The sequence below is a fragment of the Rhinatrema bivittatum genome, chromosome 2, assembly GCF_901001135.1.
Source record: "Rhinatrema bivittatum chromosome 2, aRhiBiv1.1, whole genome shotgun sequence".
NCBI classification, from domain to species: Eukaryota; Metazoa; Chordata; class Amphibia; order Gymnophiona; family Rhinatrematidae; genus Rhinatrema; species Rhinatrema bivittatum.
In genome coordinates this window covers 410498150-410517094 of record NC_042616.1, presented here as the reverse complement: position 1 = coordinate 410517094, position 18945 = coordinate 410498150, and the positions used below count along the sequence as shown (strand labels likewise).

The window sequence follows — 18945 nt, the reverse complement described above, 5'->3', positions numbered from 1 at the left end:
GCCTCCAGTTTATCCCCCTTACAATTGGTTTATGGGAAAAAAAACCCAAGCCTCCTCTGCCCTTGCCTCTGACTGTGCCATCTCCTGCGGCGCACTTGACAGTTCAACAGCTACGAAATCTTTGGGGACCCACTCAAAACAAATTACAAAAAACTGCTGCTGCCGCAAAGAAACACACAGACAGACAGCGACGTCCTGCCCCGGTATTCCTCCTGGGAGACAAGGTTTGGTTAAGTACCAAGAACATTCGCTTACGGATTCCTTCCATACGCTTGGCTCCTAGGTACATTGACCCGTTTGTGGTAACGGAGTGAGTAGGCGCTGTCTCGTACCCTTTACGTCTTCCGACCACACTAAGGATTCATAATGTTTTCCATGTGTCCTTACTCAAGCCTTTGGTCTTGTCAGCCTTCCACGACAAGCCTCCTCTACCCACCAAATCTGCGGCAGAGGAGGAGACCATCTACCAAGTAAAAGAGGTCTTAGATGTGCGTTTCCATCATAGAAGATGGGAGTATATTCTCTCCTGGGAGGGATATGGTCTTGAGGAGAATACTTGGGAACCCTCCTCCACCATTCTGGACAAGACTCTCCACCACCTGTTTCATTCAGACCATCCTGCAAAGCCGAATTCCCCGGGAAAGGGGCATAGGAGGGGGGGGTACTGTTACGGTCCCAGTCCACGGAGGTCTGCAGCCAGTCCCTCTCCCTACCTGGAGGCTGATTTGCGTGGCCGCGACATCTCAGGCCTCTTTTCGGGCCTTACTGGGCATTGCTCATGGATCCCCTCCTCAAGGGAGAAGCCACCGACCTTCTCCAGCTGGTCCTGCCCCCCTAGACGCGCACATGCGTAGAGGCTTAGAATTTAAAGGGACCAGCGCGGGAAAGATGGCTCCGCCCCAAGGATGACGACAGACGCCTTCAGGGAATTAAACCCTGCAGCCAGCCCTACTCTTTGCCTCATCTTTGAGCCAGCCCAAGGGTCCACAATCTCAACAGAACTGCCCTCTTGAATATAGTTCTAAGGAGACGGCAGGACATCCAGGATGTAGGATGAAACAGCCTGTGGGCTAATAGGCCCAGAGACCCTCCAAGGGAATGGAAGGTAGAAGTCAGGAACAAGCCGATGTCTCCTGCTTCTGTTCCTGCTTCTCCCTGGTTCATCTTCCTGGCTCCTGGCTTGGTATGTCTTCTGGTATCCTGCTTCGCTGCCCATCCCGATTCCTGGCTTGTCTTCAGTTTCAGCTGTCTGCCACCTGTCCTGACTGCTTGTCTATTCCACGTTTTCCTCCACTGCTGCCTGCCTCGACTTGGACTTCTCTTGAACTCCAGGAGACCCCACCTAAGTCCAAGCGGCCCGGGTCTCCAAGGGCTCCTCCTGGGGGGGACCTTGGCTTCCAGTAGTGAAGCTTCTGTCGGTCTCCTGGCTCCAATTCGCCTCCTGGCTTACGACATCTGGATTTCCTTCGGACTCTCATCCCCAGGGGACCGCACCTAAGTCCAAGCGGCTCAGATCCCCAAGGGCTCCTCCCAGGGGGACTTCGGGTTTCCAGTGATGAAGTTCCTGTCGGTCCCCTGGCTCCGATCTGCCTCCTGGAACAACTTCCGCTGTGGGCCTCCCCTCAGTGCATAGTAGGGATGTGAATCGTTTTTTGACGATTTAAAATATCGTCCGATATATTTTAAATCATCAAAAATCGTTAGAGCCGCGATACAATAACAATTCCCCCGATTTATCGTCAAAAAATCGTAAATCGGGGGAAGGGGGAGGGCGGGAAAACCGGCACACTAAAACAAGCCTAAAACCCACCCCGACCCTTTACAATAAATCCCCCACCCTCCCGAACCCCCCCCCCAAATGCCTTAAATTACCTGGGGTCCAGAGGAAGGGTCCCGGTGTGATCTCTTTCTCTCGGACCTCCGTGCGTTGTAGAAATGGTGCCGGCGCTACCTTTGACCTGTCGGGCAAAGGTAGCGCCGGCGCCATTTTGTTTTTTTGTCCCCCGACGGCAGGAGGTCGCTCCCGGACCCCCGCTGGACCCCCAGGGACTTTTGGCCAGCTTGGGGGGGCCTCCTGACCCCCACAAGACTTGCCAAAAGTCCAGCGGGGGTCCGGGAACGACTTCCTGCACGCGAATCGTTTTTCCGTACGGAAAATGGCGCAAAATGGCGCAAAATGGCGTCGGCCGTACGGCAACACGATTCGACTGCAGGAGGTCATTCTGGACCCCCGCTGGACTTTTGGCAAGTCTTGTGGGGGTCAGGAGGGCCCCCAAGCTGGCCCCAAGCTGGCCAAAAGTCCCTGGGGGTCCAGCGGGGGTCCGGGAGCGATCTCCTACCGCAAACCGTTTTTCCGTACGTTTTACAACGCACGGAGGTCCGAGAGAAAGAGATCACACCGGGACCCTTCCTCTGGACCCCAGGTAATTTAAGGCATTTGGGGGGGGGGGTTCGGGAGGGTGGGGGATTTATTGTAAAGGGTCGGGGTGGGTTTTAGGCTTGTTTTAGTGTGCCGGTTTTCTTGCCCCCCCCCCCCCCCCACTGGACCCCAGGTAATTTAAGGCATTTTGGGGGGGTTCGGGAGGGTGGGGGATTTATTTTAAAGGGTCGGGGTGGGTTTTAGGAATGTTTTAGTGTGCCAGTTTTCGATTTACACGATTTAAACGATATTTTAAAAACCCAAACTGCGAAGATCCGATTCCCTCCCCCTCCCAGCCGAAATCGATCGTTAAGACGATCGACCACACGATTCACATCTCTAGTGCATAGGCATCATCTTTGAGCCAGCCCAAGGGTCCACGATCTCAGCAGAACTACCCTCTTGAATATAGTTCTAAGGAGACAGCGGGACATCCAGGATGTAGGATGAGACAGCCTGTGGGCTGATGAACCCAGAGACCCTCCATGGGGAGTGAGTCCTGTAGGGATGCCAAGCAGTGGAAGAAATGTTCCCTCCCCCTCTCCTGAGGAAATGAACAGGAGATGGAGAAGAGGTTTTCCAATAGGAAGAATGCCTCAGGGAGGACCAGAGTATGGAGGAGACTGGGGAAATCTTCACACTGCTGGAAGGAGGAACCCAAGACCATTGAGGAGAGGAGCCTGGGGGATCCAGGGATCGGTGAGTAGAATATGAGGATAGAGCTGGTGGGGTGTATTGAATGACTCCTAAAACATAAAAGCATTTAGGAATATGAGCCCCATGTTCCACAAAGGAATCTGTGTGTAGGAGGAAGAGAAAAATTGGGGGCTGTGATTTCTATGTACCACAGGAGATTTGGAATAAAGACAGGAGTGGAGCAAGAGAAGGGAGACCTTTATTGGTGAGAGTATCATAAGCCTTGTGATACAGACTATCCTGTGAACTCTGATTTATTCAGTAATAGTCTTCTACCCTCTATATTATGCACCTAGTTGTTGGCTGGTAACCTCAGAAAGAAAGGTTTTGATTTTATCTAAAGAGATGTGCGGTCCTTGATTGTGAACTTGGCATTTGTGTCCAGGGCAGTTAATTTCCATGGACTATGAAATCCTGACTCTAATTATGGAGAGTATACAGCATGATCACCATTACTTTCAGCTGGGAGGGGCGCTGCAGACCCATTTCTTTTCTTTCCTGTGCTCCTTTGTGATGTTTTATTTTCACAAGCTTTTAGGAAGGTGCAGACTATACTGTGGTGATTATCTCTACACTGTTTTCATCCTTCTGAAATTTATGTTTTCTTACTGTTCTCACTCAATGAGGTATCCCATCTATTCATATTTTAGGCTCAAAAATATTTGTGCAACCCCACTCCAGGGAGTTTACTAAATTCTGGTGGGGCCATAAAAATTATCGATTGTCTCTTTGGGGCTGGAACCTCAGACTAGCTCGATCACCGTCTCTTACCCCAGGGACTGGGTCCTTTTTGGTGGGGGAAAGAATTTAACTTTCAGGGCCTGGAGTGACAGGAGTGACTTCCTGGTGTGTTTTACCTATTCCTGGGCAAAGTGTAACTTCCCACTGGGTGCTGTAGTGCCCAAGAACCTCACTGGAGACTATGAGGGAGTGACCAAAAATAAATTCTTTACTGATGAATATTTCAAATGGTAAATGGCACATAGAAACATAGCAATATAGAAATGACGGCAGAAAAAGACCAAACGGCCCATCCAGTCTGTCCAGCAAGCTCCCACACTTATTTTTCCATACTTATCTGTTTCACCAACCACCAAGGTCAGGGCTCTTGTTGGTAAATGTTTGATTCAAATTTCCTGCTATCCTCTGTCATTGATGCAGAGAGTAATGTTGTAGTTACATTAAAAGTGAAACATAAGGCTTAATGGTTAAGGGTAGTAACCGCCGCATCAAGCAAATTACCCCGATGCTTTTTACCCAGACTGCACAGATCAATGTCTTATTGGATGTTGTCTGAATGTAAATCCTCTTTTCCACATTTCCCCCTGCCATAGAAGAAGAGAGCAATGCTGGAACATATCCAGCAATTCAAAGTGAAGTATCAGGCTTAATTGGTTTAGGGTAGTAATCACCGCAATAAGCAAGCTATCCCCATATTTATTTGTCTACCCAGACTGTGCAGTTCAGTCCTTTTTGGTTGTTGTCTGAATGCATATCCTCTTTTCCACATTTCCCCTTGCTGTTGAAGCAGACAGCAATGTTGGAGTTGCATTAACCATGTGAAGGCTTATTGAGTAAGGGTAGTAATCACCAGGTAGTATCCACCATTCCAGCAAGCCACCCCCATGCCTCTTCTCTTCATTCCCATCTTCTAGCTTTTATGGATCCACAGTGTTTATCCCATGCACCTTTGAAATCCTTCACAGTTTCAGTCTTCACCACTTCCTCTGGAAGGGAATTCCAGGTATCCACCACCCTCTCCGTGAAGAAATGCTTCCTGACATTGGTTCTGAGTCTTCCTCCCTGGAGTTTCAAATCGTAATCCCTAGTTCTACTGACTTTTTTCGAATGGAAAAGATTTTTTGTTGACCATGGATCATTAAAACCCTTCAATCTCTCCTCATAAGTAATCTTATGAAGAACAACCACCTTTTTGGTCGCCCTTTTCTGGACTGCCTCCATCTTGTTTGTTATGGTTTTGAGGTGTTTGGGTGGATTCTTGGGTGCTTCAGTGATGGCCACTCCCATGGGGAGGAGCCCCATGAGGAACTGTAGTACCAGGCTAGACTCAGAATGCACAAACACAGAGATAAGTTTTATTATGCAGCTTGTAGTAATCACCAGAGGTGGCAGAAGTGAGTAGATTCTTGCAGCAGCAGTCTGGGGTCCTTGGCTGAGGAGACCCGTCCCACAATGGTGGTGTAGGGAGCTCCGATGCAGATTTCAAATGAGGAGCTGTAGGTAAGACAGACTGATAGATATTAGATTACTCACAACTCTTGTAGCTGCAATAATAGAGTTCCCAGCAGGTAGAAGTAAATGTTTAGCAGGCACCACGGTAGATGACACAGGCTCTCGAGGAGCGAGTACCTGGATAATGGATAGGCACCTGAAGATAAGCATAGGACCCCGAGGAGTGGGTTCCAATGACGATATAGAAAAGTTTTTAAATAAATAAATAAATATTAGATTACTCACAACTCTTTATAGCTGCAATAGTAGAGTTCCCAGCAGATAGAAGTAAATGGTAAGCAGGCACCAAGGTAGATGACACAGGCCCTTGAGGAGCGAGTACCTGGATACTGGATAGGTACTTGGAAATAAGCAAATGAGGAGCGGGTACCCAAGTGAGCAGAACCCCGAAGAGTAGAGAGAACTTCCAGCGGCAGCAGGAAGTGGCAGAGCAGCTTAGACTGGACAAGTCCAATCCTTGCTAACTCAAAGTCAGTAAGCAAATAGGGCAGGCTAAAAACCCAGATGGCGTGACATCAGTTGAGGGGAATGCGCCAATGCAGGAATCCCGAGATTAGCGCCAATGCAGGAATAAAGACATGGGTAGCGTGCGCGTGCATGCACACCCTAGCAGGCCCTCAGGTGCATGATGGAGGAATGCCTTGCCAAAGCCATTCCAGGGATGCGAGAGGGTGCAGCTAGCAGACGCAGCAGTCGCCATCTTCCCGAGGCTGGTGGAGAAAGTGAATAAAGAGGTGAGGCAAGTAGGACGAAGCCATCTGAGTCCGATGGATGCAACAGTACCCCCCTTCAAAGGGCCTCCTCCAGACCCCCTACCTGGTCTTGGTTTCCGAGGATGCGATCAGTGATACTGGTTCAGCATTTCCTTGTCCATGATATTAGTCATAGGTTCCCACAAGTTATTTTCGGTCCATAGCCCTCCCATGACAAGAGGTATTCCCAAACTCTGCCTCTCTTCCGTACGTCAAGTATTGCATCTACTTTGTACTCAATGTCCTCTTCTGCATCAACAGGAGGAAGATCTGGTGTCTTGGTGCTGAATTTGTTGAGGATGAGCGGTTTCCGTAAGGAGACATGAAACGCATTATGAATCTTCATTGCTGGGGGAAGTCTGAGACTGTAGTAGAAGTTGCCCAGACGTCGAATAATGGGAAAAGGTCCGACATAGCGTGGAGTGAAGCAAACTGAAGGTAGCTTGAGTCTGAGGTGCTTAGTAGACAGCCAGACTTTATCACCAGGCTTGAAGTCAGGAGCCTTGCAGTGATGAGCGTCATAGCCCTTTTTAGCTCGAAGTCCAGCTTTAAGGAGCATCTCCTTGGTCTTCTTCCAAAGTTGTTGAATCTCGTCGGCAGTAGATTGAGCTGCTGGGGATGACACAGATAGCGGAAGTGGCAAAGGTGGTGAAGGTAGTCGCCCATATACAACTTCAAAAGGTGTTGATCCAGTAGATGTAGCTGGATGGGAGTTGATGGCGAACTCGGCTCATGGTAACAGTTCATCCCAGTCATTCTGTTGTAAACTGACGTAGGCACGGAGGAACTGCTTGAGGGTACGGTTCATCCTCTCAGTTTGACCATTTGACTGAGGATGGTATGATGAGGTGAAGTCGAGAGATATATCAAACATCTTGCACAAATCCTTCCAGAATTTGGCTGTGAATTGTACACCTCTATCTGAGACGATGTGTTTAGGCATGCCATGCAGGCAGAAAATTTATTTATTTATTTATTTATTTAGAGTTTTTATATACCGGCAATCATGAAAACATATCTTGCTGGTTTACATCGAACAGGAGTGCATTATAAACAAAAAACTAGAACTGTGGTGTCCGAAAGTACAGTTACATTTAACAAGGGTAGCCGAACTTGGAGAAGGAAGAAGAGAGGAGAGAAAAGAGATGGTTAAACAATATACAATTTAAATATAGTATACAGAATAAATGTTATATACAAGAGGAGTGGAGTTTTAGGAGTCATTGGAATGTGGCTGATGAAAAGTTTTGCAAGTTCACTGGCATTTGGTAAGCCAGGAAGAACCACAAAGTGAGCCATCTTTGAGAAACGATCCACTGTTACACAGATGATATTATTTCCTCCAGAGTGGTAAGTCCACCACGAAGTCCATGGCGATGTGAGTCCAGGGCTCATCTGGTACTGTCAAGGGTTGAAGTAGGCCCCAAGGACATCCGGGTGGAGGTTTCTGTCTGGCACAATTAGCACAGGCTGCTACATAGGCAAAGGTATCCTCTTTCATAGACGGCCACCAGTAGTATTTTTGTAGCTTCGCCAGAGTTCTCTGTTGACTGGGATGTCCAGCCAATTTAGAGTCATGAGCCCATGCTAGCAGTTTCTTCCAGAGGTTGTTAGGCACAATAGTTTTGCCTGAGGGCACTAGGTAAGTGGCAGAAAGAGTGACTCTCTCTGGGTCGATGATGTGTTGCAGTGCATCAGGTACATCTTCAGATATGAAGGAGCGAGATAGGGCATCTGCTCAGATATTTTTCTCTCCAGGTTGGTATTTCAAGACGAAATCAAACCTGTTAAAGAACAGGGACCACTTCGCCTGTCTATGGTTGAGGCGCTGGGCATGGCGGAGGTATTCTAGATTTTTATGATCTGTAAAAACCATGATCTGATGTTGAGCACCTTCAAGCCAGGGGTGCCATTCCTCGAACACCATCTTTATCGCCAGTAGCTCTTTATCTCCAATGCCATAATTCCTTTCTGTCGGCGTGAAGCTTCTGGAGAAAAAGGAACAGGGACGCAGGATCTTGGAGTCACTGGTCAGCCCCTACGCCAACATCTGAGGCATCAACCTCCACAATGAAGGGGCGTGCGGGATCCGGATGCTGGGGACATGGCTTGCTAGAGAAAGCATCCTTTAGCTTTTGAAAAGCGGTGACAGCCTCCATAGACCAATTGGCAACATTGGCACCTTTCTTTGTTAAAGCTGTTAATGGCAGAGTCGGTGAGGAGTAATTCTTAATGAAGGTTCTGTAGTAGTTAGTAAATCCCAGAAATTGTCTAAGAGCCTTCAGACCAGTGGGTTGAGACCATTTCTGAATGCTCTCAAGCTTTTGAGGATCCATCTGGAACCCTTTGTTAGACACTATGTACCCTAAGAAAGGTACAGATTCCTTGTGGACTTTGCATTTGGACAGCTTAGCGTATTGACAGTTCTCCTGCAGTCTCTGGAGAACCCGCTTGACATCCTCCGTGTGAGTAGTCAGGTCTCGAGAGAAAATCAGGATGTTGTCTAGGTATACAATGACACATTGGTAGAGTAGATCATGCAGGATTTCGTTCATCATGTTTTGGAAGACAGCCGGGACGTTGCACAAGCCAAAGGACATTACTAGGTATTCAAAGTATCCATCCCGGGTATTAAAAGCTGTCTTCCATTCGTCGCCTGAGCGAATGCTAACAAGGTTATAATCTCCTTTAAGATCAAGCTTGGAGAATATTTTGGCTCCCTGTAATCTGTCGAATAGTTCTGAGATGAGTGGTAAGGGATAGCGGTCTTTGACTGTCATCTCGTTTAGACCATGATAATCAATGCATGGATGTAGGGTTCCATCCTTCTTCCCCACAAAGAAGAAGCCTGCACCCAAAGGAGACTTGGATGGTCTTATGAAATCTTTTTGAAGATTTTCTTGGATGTATTCAGACATCGCTTTATTTTCTACCACAGAGAGGGGGTAGACCCTTCCTTTATGTGGTTCGGTGTTCGGTTTCAAAGTGATAGCGCAGTCATACGATCTGTGTGGAGGTAAAACGTCAGCAGCTTCTTTAGAAAACACATCTTGAAAAGATGCGTATTGAGGTGAAAACCCAGGCAACAAGGGGTCATTGGCATGCAGGGTATTGGAGAGACTTCCATCAGGACCTTGCCATGACAATCTGGACTCCAATGAGAAAGCTCCAGAATAGCCCAGCTAAATTGAGGCATATGCTTCTGCAGCCACGGTAACCCAAGTACTAGCACAAAGAAGGAAATAGCCTCTTTATGAAGAGTGCCTGTCCTTAAACTTACTGATTCAGTAAGTAGGTTTACTTCACCCGGTAAAGGCTCTCCATGGAGAGAGGATAACAGTAGCGGAGACGTCATGGTAGTGGTGGGGATCCACAGATGTTCCACTAGAAGTCTTAATATAAAGTTTCCTCCTGTCCCAGAGTCCATTAAGAGTCTGGAATTCAAGCAGTCCGCATATCAAGGAGATTGGAAGAGAGCATGGAGGAGAGGGTGCAGTTAGACCTAAGAAGAGTCCTCCCACAGGACTTTAGGTCTGCCCGTTTCCCGGACAGATAGGGCATGTCTGTACAGCATGGCCAGCTTATCCACAATACATGCAGAGGTCCAATCTTTTACATGTTCTTCTCTCTTTAGAAGTCAGGTGACTGCAGCCTAGTTGCATCGGTTCTTCTTTGCCAGCAACAGGATTAGACCAAATAGGCTTAGATACTGATTTGATTCGAGTTTCTCCCTGGCTGGATCTCCTGGGACTCTTGACCTCTTGAACCTTATCCCGAAGTCGTTGATCAATCCGTGTGGCCAACTTCATCAGGTCCTCCAAGGTCTCAGGCATTTCTGGAGCCGCCAGTTCGTCTTTTAGCTGGGAGTTCAGGCCTTCAAAGAAGAGCATCTTCAGGCATCTCGCGTCCCAATTTAGCTCTGAAGCCAAAGTCTTGAATTCTATGGCGAGGTTTATTACCTTGCTTCAGATGAACCAATGTAGATCCTGAAGTCGTGTACTGGGCAGGTTCATCAAATACAGATTTGAACAGTTCCAAGAACCCGGTAAGGTCCCTCAGGATGGGATTATCACGCTCCCACAGCAGGGAAGCCCAAGCCAGTGCTCTTCCATCCAGATAAGACAGGATATACATGGTCTTGGCATAGGCTGTGGGAAAATGGTTAGGTTGCAGGGCAAAATGCATACAACATTGGTTGATGAATCCGCTACATCTCCAAACTTCCCCTGAGAAGTGAGTAGGAGCGGAGAGAGTTACAACAGTCTTAACTGTCACTTCTGGCGGCGTCTCTTCTTTACCTGTAGTAGTAGAAGCGTACATCTGTGAGTGCAGTAGATTAAAGGCCACAGTCAAGCTATCCAGCGAGTTCTGTTGTTCGGTGATTCGCTGGGCCAGGCCTGGAATGGCTTGCAACGCGGTGAGCTGAGCCGAATCCATGGAGTTAGCAATCTGTTATGGTTTTGAGATGTTTGGGTGGATTCTTGGGTGCTACAGTGATGGCCACTCCCATGGGGAGGAGCCCCATGAGGAACTGTAGTACCAGGCTAGACTCAGAATGCACAAACACAGAGATAAATTTTATTATGCAGCTTGTAGTAATCACCAGAGGTGGAAGAAGTGAGTAGATTCTTGCAGCAGCAGTCTGGGGTCCTTGGCTGAGGAGACCCGTCCCACAATGGTGGTGTAGGGAGCTCCGATGCAGATTTTCAATGAGGAGCTGTAGGTAAGACAGACTGATAGATATTAGATTACTCACAACTCTTGTAGCTGCAATAATAGAGTTCCCAGCAAGTAGAAGTAAATGGTTAGCAGGCACCACGGTAGATGACACAGGCCCTCGAGGAGCGAGTACCTGGATAATGGATAGGCACCTGAAGATAAGCATAGGACCCCGAGGAGTGGGTTCCAATGCCGATATAGAATAGTTTTTAAATAAATAAATAAATATTAGATTACAACACAACTCTTGTAGCTGTAATAATAGAGTTCCCTTCAGATAGAAGTAAATGATTAGCAGGCACTATGGTAGATGACCCAGGCCCTCAAGGAGCGAGTACCTGGATACTGGATAGGCACCTGAAGATAGGCATAGGACCCCGAGGAGCAGGTTCCAATGCGGAGCTGTAGGTGAGACAGACTGGTAGATATTAGATTACTCACAGCTCTATATAGCTGCAATAGTAGAGTTCCCAGTAGGTAGAAGTAAATGGTAAGCAGGAACCAAGGTAGACAACACAGGCTCTCAAGAAGCGAGTACCTGGATACTGGATAGGTACCTGGAACTAAGCAAAGGGTACCCGAGGATCGGGTACCCAAGTGAGCAGAACCCCAACGGGTAGAGAGAGCTTCCAGGGGCAGCAGGAAGCGGCAGAGCAGCTCAGACCGGACAAGTCCAATCCTTGCTAACTCAAAGTCGGTCAGCAAATAGGGCAGGCTAAATACCCGGATGGCATGATTTCAGTCGAGGAGCACACCCCCGAGTTTCGCGCCAATGCAAAAATAAAGACGTGGGTAGCGTGCGCGGACGCACCCTAGTTGGCCCTCAGGTGCATCATTGTGGAATGCCTTGCCAAAGCCGTTCCGGGGACGCTGGAGGGTGCGGCTAGCAGACGCGGCAGTAGCCATGTTCCCAAGGCTGGTGGAGAAAGTGAATAAAGAGGTGAGGCAAGTAGGATGAAGCCATCTGAGTCCGACGGACGCAACACTGTCTCTGTCCCTTTGGAGATACGATCTCCAGAGCTGAACACAGTACTCCAAGTGAGGCCTCACCAAGGCCCTGTACAAGGGGATTATCACTTCTTTTCTCTTACTAGATATTCCTCTCTCCATGCAGCCCAGCATTCTTCTGGCTTTAGCTATCGCCTTGCCACATTGTTTCGCCGACTTCAGATCGTTACACACTATAACACCAAGGTCTTTCTCCTGCTCCGTGCACATCTGCCCTTCACCCCCCATCAAATACAGCTTTCAGATTTCCAGACTCCATATGCAAGACTCTGCACTTCTTGGAATTGAATCTTAGCTGCCGTACCTTTGATCATTCTTCCAGCTTCCTTAAATCCAGTCTCATTCTCTCCACTCCTTTTGGCATGTCCACTGTGTTGCAGATATTAGTATCATCCACAAAAAGACAAACCTTACCATCTATCCAGTCCGCAATGTCGCTCACAAAGATATTGAACAGGACTGATCCCAATACCGATCTTTGTGGCACTCCGCTTAACACCGTTCTCTCTTCAGAGTAAGTTCCATTTACCATCACACATTGTCTTCTGTTCATCAAACAGTTTGCACTTCAGGCCACCACCTCGGCACTTACTCCTAAGCTTCTCATTTTATTCACAAGCCTCCTGTGTGGGACCGTATCAAAAGCTTTGCTGAAATCCAAGTAGATGACATTGAGTGCTCTTCCTCGATCTAATTCCTTAGTCACCCAATCAAAAAAGTCAATCAGATTTGTCTGATAGGACCTTCCCCTGGTGAATCCATGCTGCCTCTGGTCCAGCATGTCTTCTGACTGTAGATAGTTCACTATTCTTTCTTTCAGCAACAACTCCATTACCTTTCCCACCACCGAGGTGAGGCTAACTGGCCTACAGTTTCCAGCCTCCTCTCTGCTCCCACTCTTGTGAAGCGGGACCACCACTGCTCTTCTTCAATCACTCGGCACCACTCCCATTTCTAGGGATCTATTGAACAGGTCACGCAGCGACCGGCCAGCACATCTCTGAGCTCCCTCAGTATCCTGAGATGAACCTCTTCAGGCCCCATGGCTTTGTCCCCTTTCAGTTTTTCTATCTCTTCTCATACATTCTCTTCTGTAAATGGAGTTACATCTACTCCACTCCCCTCCAGTTTCTTCTTACCTAGCGACGGTCCTTCTCCAGGGTTCTCTTTAGTGAACACCTAACTGAAGTATTTGTTTAATATTTCTGCCTTTCTTCGTCTCTCTCCATAAATTGATCCTTTTCACCTTTCAATTTCACTATACCACTTTGAACTTTTCCCCTTTCTCTGATGTACCCGAAAAACCTTGGTAATTGCTCCTTTTACAGACTTAGCCCTCAGTACCACAGTGAAGTTTGGTTACGGTCATTTTTCCTCTACGTGTATGGGTCTCCTTGCCAGGGTCCAGAGTTACTTCCACCCTCCATTAAGTGGGAAAAAGTGTAAACCCCAGGTGGTTGGAAGATCCTTTGGTGGTGCAGGAATACTCCTCCAACCTCGAACAAATTGTTGGGCAAGATTGTCTAAGCACAAAGAGTCCAATCCTCTCTCTCCCTAGGGGCAAAGACCATGTTTGGGTGTCCTTAACGATTTTAATATTGTTCGTACAGTTAAGAGATAGTTCATTCTTTTTATCTCGGTCTCTCTCAAATCCCTAATGGGAGGGATCCTGCCAGGAGCATGCAGCTCTCAGATACCTGAGTAGGGAAGGAAGAGGGGCAGCCAAACCTTCCACCATCATCTTCTAAACAAAATTGTCTTCCCCAAAACTAAGATGAACCCTGGAATATCCAGGCATCAGATCACCACCTTCCTCTGTTCTTGCGGAAGTGAAGAGGGGCAGGTTTTCCCTAACTTGAGCAGACCTATGTATTTATTTATTTATTTTTAACTTTTATATACCGATGCTCCTGTATAGGATACATATCACACCGGTTTACAAGAAACTGAACTGTCACCAGGTGGCGGATACAATGAACCATAGGTGCAATGAACATGGAGGAAACAGACATGTGAAACAACATAAGGAAATGCACTATCAGTAACATATAATGTTGTAGATATGATAACATGATATTCCAAAAATATTCAAAAATAAGTAACTTTAATAATAATAAGATAGAAAGTGAGGCCTATGCCTAGGGAAGTCGAGAGGGGAGAGGGGGGAGAGTTGAGAGAAAGTTAAGAGGGAGAGATCCACAAAGAGCATTGGGACCTTTTGCATTGGAAGGATACATAGGGGGAGTGAGTGCAAGGGCGAGTAGATTATTTGTCCGAAAAAGCCTGTCTGAAGAGCCAGGTTTTCAGTTTCTTTTTAAAGACCAAAGGGCAGGGTTCTTGGCGGAGATCAGGCGGGAGCGAGTTCCAAAGTGGAGGTGCAGCTGTGGAGAGGGCGTGCTTCCTTAAAGAGATTTTTGCAGGTGAGGTATATAGCATGTCTGTTGCAGATATTAGACCTAGAAACAGAGTTCCCCATTCCCTGAGTCCAGGTGGTGCACAGGGTTTCACCAGGCTTCCTACAAATTAAAGTCTCTTTAAGCCCAAAATTAACTTGGGAAAAAGACCCTGCACTCCAGGAAGTATATAAGCAGGGTAGATCCCCAACCAGTCTCACTGACTTCCAGCAGGGTTTGCTGGAGTCCTGCAGAGCAGGCCCAAAATTAAAACTCAGGGAAAACTCCTCCAACCACCTCCTCTAACTTCAAAAACAATTCACACTGCCCCCAGAGCTCTCAGGAAAGAGCAGCTTTAAAAATCTTGCAAAGGGGATGGCCATTCCAGCACCATCAAAGGGAGGGGGATGAATTTGAATGGTTTCTCCCTAACTCACTAACCTGCATTGACAATCTGAATCAGGATTTACCTAGGGCTTACTGGTAACATGACCGTAGGATCTATTATATTTGCACATGTATTGGATATATGATAAAAGACAAAGGGTTGAATTAGCAAAAGCTTGAATCAAGTGAGCAGTATCACCAGTTGTCAAGGTTTCAGGTCTAGTCTAAGACAGAATTTTCTAACCATTTTTTTCTCTTTGTAGCTCAACCAATACATCAAGGAGGTTCATTTTAAAACCCCTGATGGATATGAGATCTTCTTTGATGACAAAGGGAATGGTCCACCTAACTATGACATCGTAAATTGGGTCGTGTACCCTAATGGTTCCATAAACAGCATCACTGTTGGAAAATTCAATTTCTCAACTTCAAGTGGGCAGCAGCTCTTTGTGAACCAAAGTGCCATCCTATGGCATCCTTCTTTTAACCAGGTTTGGCATTTTATATTCGGTTTTATTTATTTGTTTATACAATTTCTAACCCACTGAGCCACAAAACTCAGTGGGTAACACAAAATATACTCATAAAATACAATCAAACAGCAATAAACAACTAAACATAACAGCACATAATACAATAAAGCAAAGCCAAAATGAAACATAAAGTGGCTGCTTAACCAAGCTTAGAGGGTCCTAGACTACAATCAGTGGGTTTTTTTCCACAAAAGCCATGGCAAAAGGATGAGATTTAAGTTGTTTCCTAAAGTGAAGCAGGTAGTTTACATGTCTAAGCTGTTCAGGAAGTTCATTCCATAGAATCAGACCAGCTATACTAAACAGTTCCCTCTGGCAGATGTCAGGTGCGCGTGTTTCATGGTGAGCACTTCAGGGAGGTGCTGAGATGAGGAGTGGAGGGCGCACATGGAAGCATATCAGCAGATGGCAAGTTGGAGACAAGGGGGAGTAAAGTTGTGCAAGGCCTTATGGACAGTAAAGAGGACCTTAAATCTGATCCTCCTCTCCACAGGAAACCAGTGTAAGGACATCAGCAATTGTGAGATTATGTTATTTATTTATTTATTTAGCATTTTTATAAACCGCAATTCATGTAGCAAGCTACATATCATTTTGGTTTACATTATAACAATAACAAGCATGTAAGAATGCGATTACATTAAAACAGGGGAAGAAAACTTGGATAAGAGTGAACAGGGTAATAACACCATAACGTAAAATAGTGGTAATATTGCTGTTCTTCTCTGGGTGTGAAGTAGGTTAATATTGTAAATGGACTATGGATCATTTATTAGTGATGAAGGAATGTAGAGTGGGAGTGTTAATCTACTGTATAATCTGATCGGTAATTTAGTGGAGAGTCTGAGGAATGGTGACGTGAGGTAAGAGTAATTGGTTGGCATTAATTAAATGCCATTTAATTAATTAAATTATGTCCACGAAAGGGAATGCCAGACTTCAGCCATGCAGCTGTTGTGCCCATCGGTCGCAGATGGCCGCAATCTCTGTTGCTCACCTTCTTTTTTCCTTAGCCAGTAATTCTTGGACAATTGGCAACCTCTGCCTCTTCATGCCGCTCTCCTCAGTGTTCCTGGGACGGCATCTGCCATATTGAATCGGGGATTACCTAAGGCACGAGCACGAGTGTCAGGCCCCATCTTATACACGTTATGGCGGAAACCTCGGGGGCGTCCCCTCTACATGACATCATCTGCCTGCGTGTATTTGAGCCAGCCAGGCTGAGCTACCTACAAGTTAGCAAGGACTTCCTTTCTGCTTTACTTCGTTACGCTGAACTTTTTCCTGACCCAGAGACTCGAACACTTTAGGTACCCACTCTGGCTATCTGCTCCTCAGAGGCCTTCCTGCCTGGAGTCTCTCTTCATCCACTCTGGGCTTTGTCTGGTTCAGCCTTGTGACTTCGCTACCGTGTTCACCTCAGCAACTTTCCTTGCACACTTCAGAGAGTACCATCTGCTATTTAGCTCTGCTGACCTCCTGCTCTACTCTCAAAACTCTCCTGCACTGCGGGCCACTACCGGATCAATACAGAGAAGTTCCATCGAAGGAGGGATTCCCTGGCGTACCCCGCTCCGCGGACCACTACTGGGGATATCATCATTGAGCTATCCATTCCTCTGGACTGAGTTTCTCTCTTCCCACGGTGGCCTGGCTCTAATCGACTTGGCAATGAGTTTCTTGCTGTATCCTGCGGATCTCTCTACGGATACTGGTTCCTGGTTCCTGCTCATCTTGGCATGAGACACTCTCAGGTTCCCGCTCCTCAGGGGCCCTTCTCCTGTCTCTGGCTTTCCGGACCTCAGAGGGCCCTGCGCCTTGGACGCTGTCTATCAGCTCCCTGCTTCTCGGGGTTGTTCCCGGAACTACTCTACTCGTGGAGACTCAACATTGGTGTACCCCGCTCTGCAGGCCATTGCCGTTCTACTCTACCTCATGAAGACTCAGTGTGGTGTACCCCGCTCTGCGGACCATTGCCTTACGACTCTGCTTCGTGGAGACCCAACATAGGTGTACCTCGCCCTGCGGGCCATTGCCTCACTACTCTGCTTCGTGGAGTCCTAGTGCTGGTGTACGCCGCTCTGCGGGGCATTGCCTGTGCTTGTGACTGTGCCGCACTTCCCCACTCCTCGGGGCAGCGCGTTGTGTACCTTGACTGTACCGCACTTCCCCTTCCATTCATTAATTCAAATCTGATCATATTATGATCACTATTGCCAAGTGGCCCCATCACCGTTACCTCTTTCACCAGATCCTGTGCGCCATCGAGAGATCTAAAATTGCTCCCTCTCTCATTGGTTCCTGAACCAATTGCTCCATAAAACTGTCATTTATTCCATCCAGGAACTTTATCTCTCTAGCATGCCTTGATGATACATTTACCCAGTCAATACTGGGGTAATTGAAATCTCCAATTATTACTGCATTACCAATTTGGTTAGCTTCCCTAATTTTTCTTACCATTTCATTGTCCATCTCACCATTTTGGCCAGGTAAATGATAGTATACTCCTATCACTATACTCTTCCCCAACACACAAGGGATTTCTACCCATAAAGATTTTATTGTGCATTTAGTCTCATGCAGTATGTTTATCCTGTTGGGCTCTATGCCATTCTGGACATAAAGCGCCACACCGCCACCCGGATGCTCCTCTCTGTCATTGCGATATAATTTCTACCTGGGTATAGCCCTGTCCCATTAGTTATCCTCCTTCCACCATGTCTCTGAGATGCCAATTAAGTCTATGTCATCATTCACTGCTATACATTCTAATTCTCCCATCTTACTTCTTAGACTTCTGGCATTAGCATACAAACATTTCAAAGTGTGTTTTTTGATTGTATTTTCATTCTGCTTTTTAATTGATAGGGATAAATTGGAATGTTTTAGCTCAGGTGAGTTTTTTTTAGTTACAGGCACTTGGACTGTTGGTATGCCCTGATTCTAATGCATTTTTAATATCCTTTGAATATACCTCCCTCCGAACCATGCACTGCTGAGCGACTGTCAGCTTTCCCCTTTGTTCTAGTTTAAAAGATGCTCTATCTCCTTTTAAACGGTTAGTGCCAGCAGTCTGGTTCCACCCTGGTTAAGGTGGAGCCCATTCCTTCAGAAAAGACTCCCCCTTCCCCAAAAGGTTCCTAAGTTCCTTACAAAATTGAATCCCTCTTCCTTCCACCATCGTCTCATCCACACATTGAGACTCCAGAGCTCTGCCTGCCTTCCGCGTGTGGAACAGGGAGCATTTCAGGGAATGCTACCCTGGAAATTCTGGATTTCAGCTTTCTACATAAGAGCCTAAATTTGTCCTCCAGAACCTCCCTCCCACATTTTCCTATGTCGTTGGTGCCCACATGTACCATGCCAGCCAGCTCCTCCCCAGCACTTTCTAAAATCCTATCTAGATGATACGTGAGGTCCACCACCTTCGCACCAGGTAGGCATGTTACCAGGCGATCCTCATGCCCACCAGCCACCCGGCTGTCTACATTCCTAATAATCGAATCACTAACTATGATGGCTGACCTAACCCTTTCCTCCTGAACAGTAGCCCTGGGAGACACATCCTCGGTGCGAAAGGACAATGCACCATCTGGAGAGCAGGTCCTTGCTACAGAATTCTTTCCTGCTGCACCAGGTTGATGCTCTCCCATCATGAGACCTTCTTCCTCCAAGGTAGCACAAGGTTGAGAAGTGATACCCATTTTGGAATATAAAATTAAGTAATGGTAGTACCGATGGGATATGAAGAAACCACTCATTAAGAAGTGACTGAAGGATGA

At 47.0% G+C, this 18945-nt stretch overlaps 1 protein-coding gene across 1 annotated transcript in view; it reads left to right on the top strand.

Moving 5' to 3' along the window:
- The window catches only part of LOC115083308 (taste receptor type 1 member 1-like), a 180743-nt gene that overhangs the window by 84011 nt on the left and 77787 nt on the right, over nt 1–18945 (top strand). Inside the window, exon 9 of the mRNA XM_029587112.1 lies at nt 14891–15118. Within this exon, the coding sequence (XP_029442972.1) occupies nt 14891–15118 (228 nt within the window). The remainder of the gene's footprint in view (nt 1–14890; nt 15119–18945) is intronic.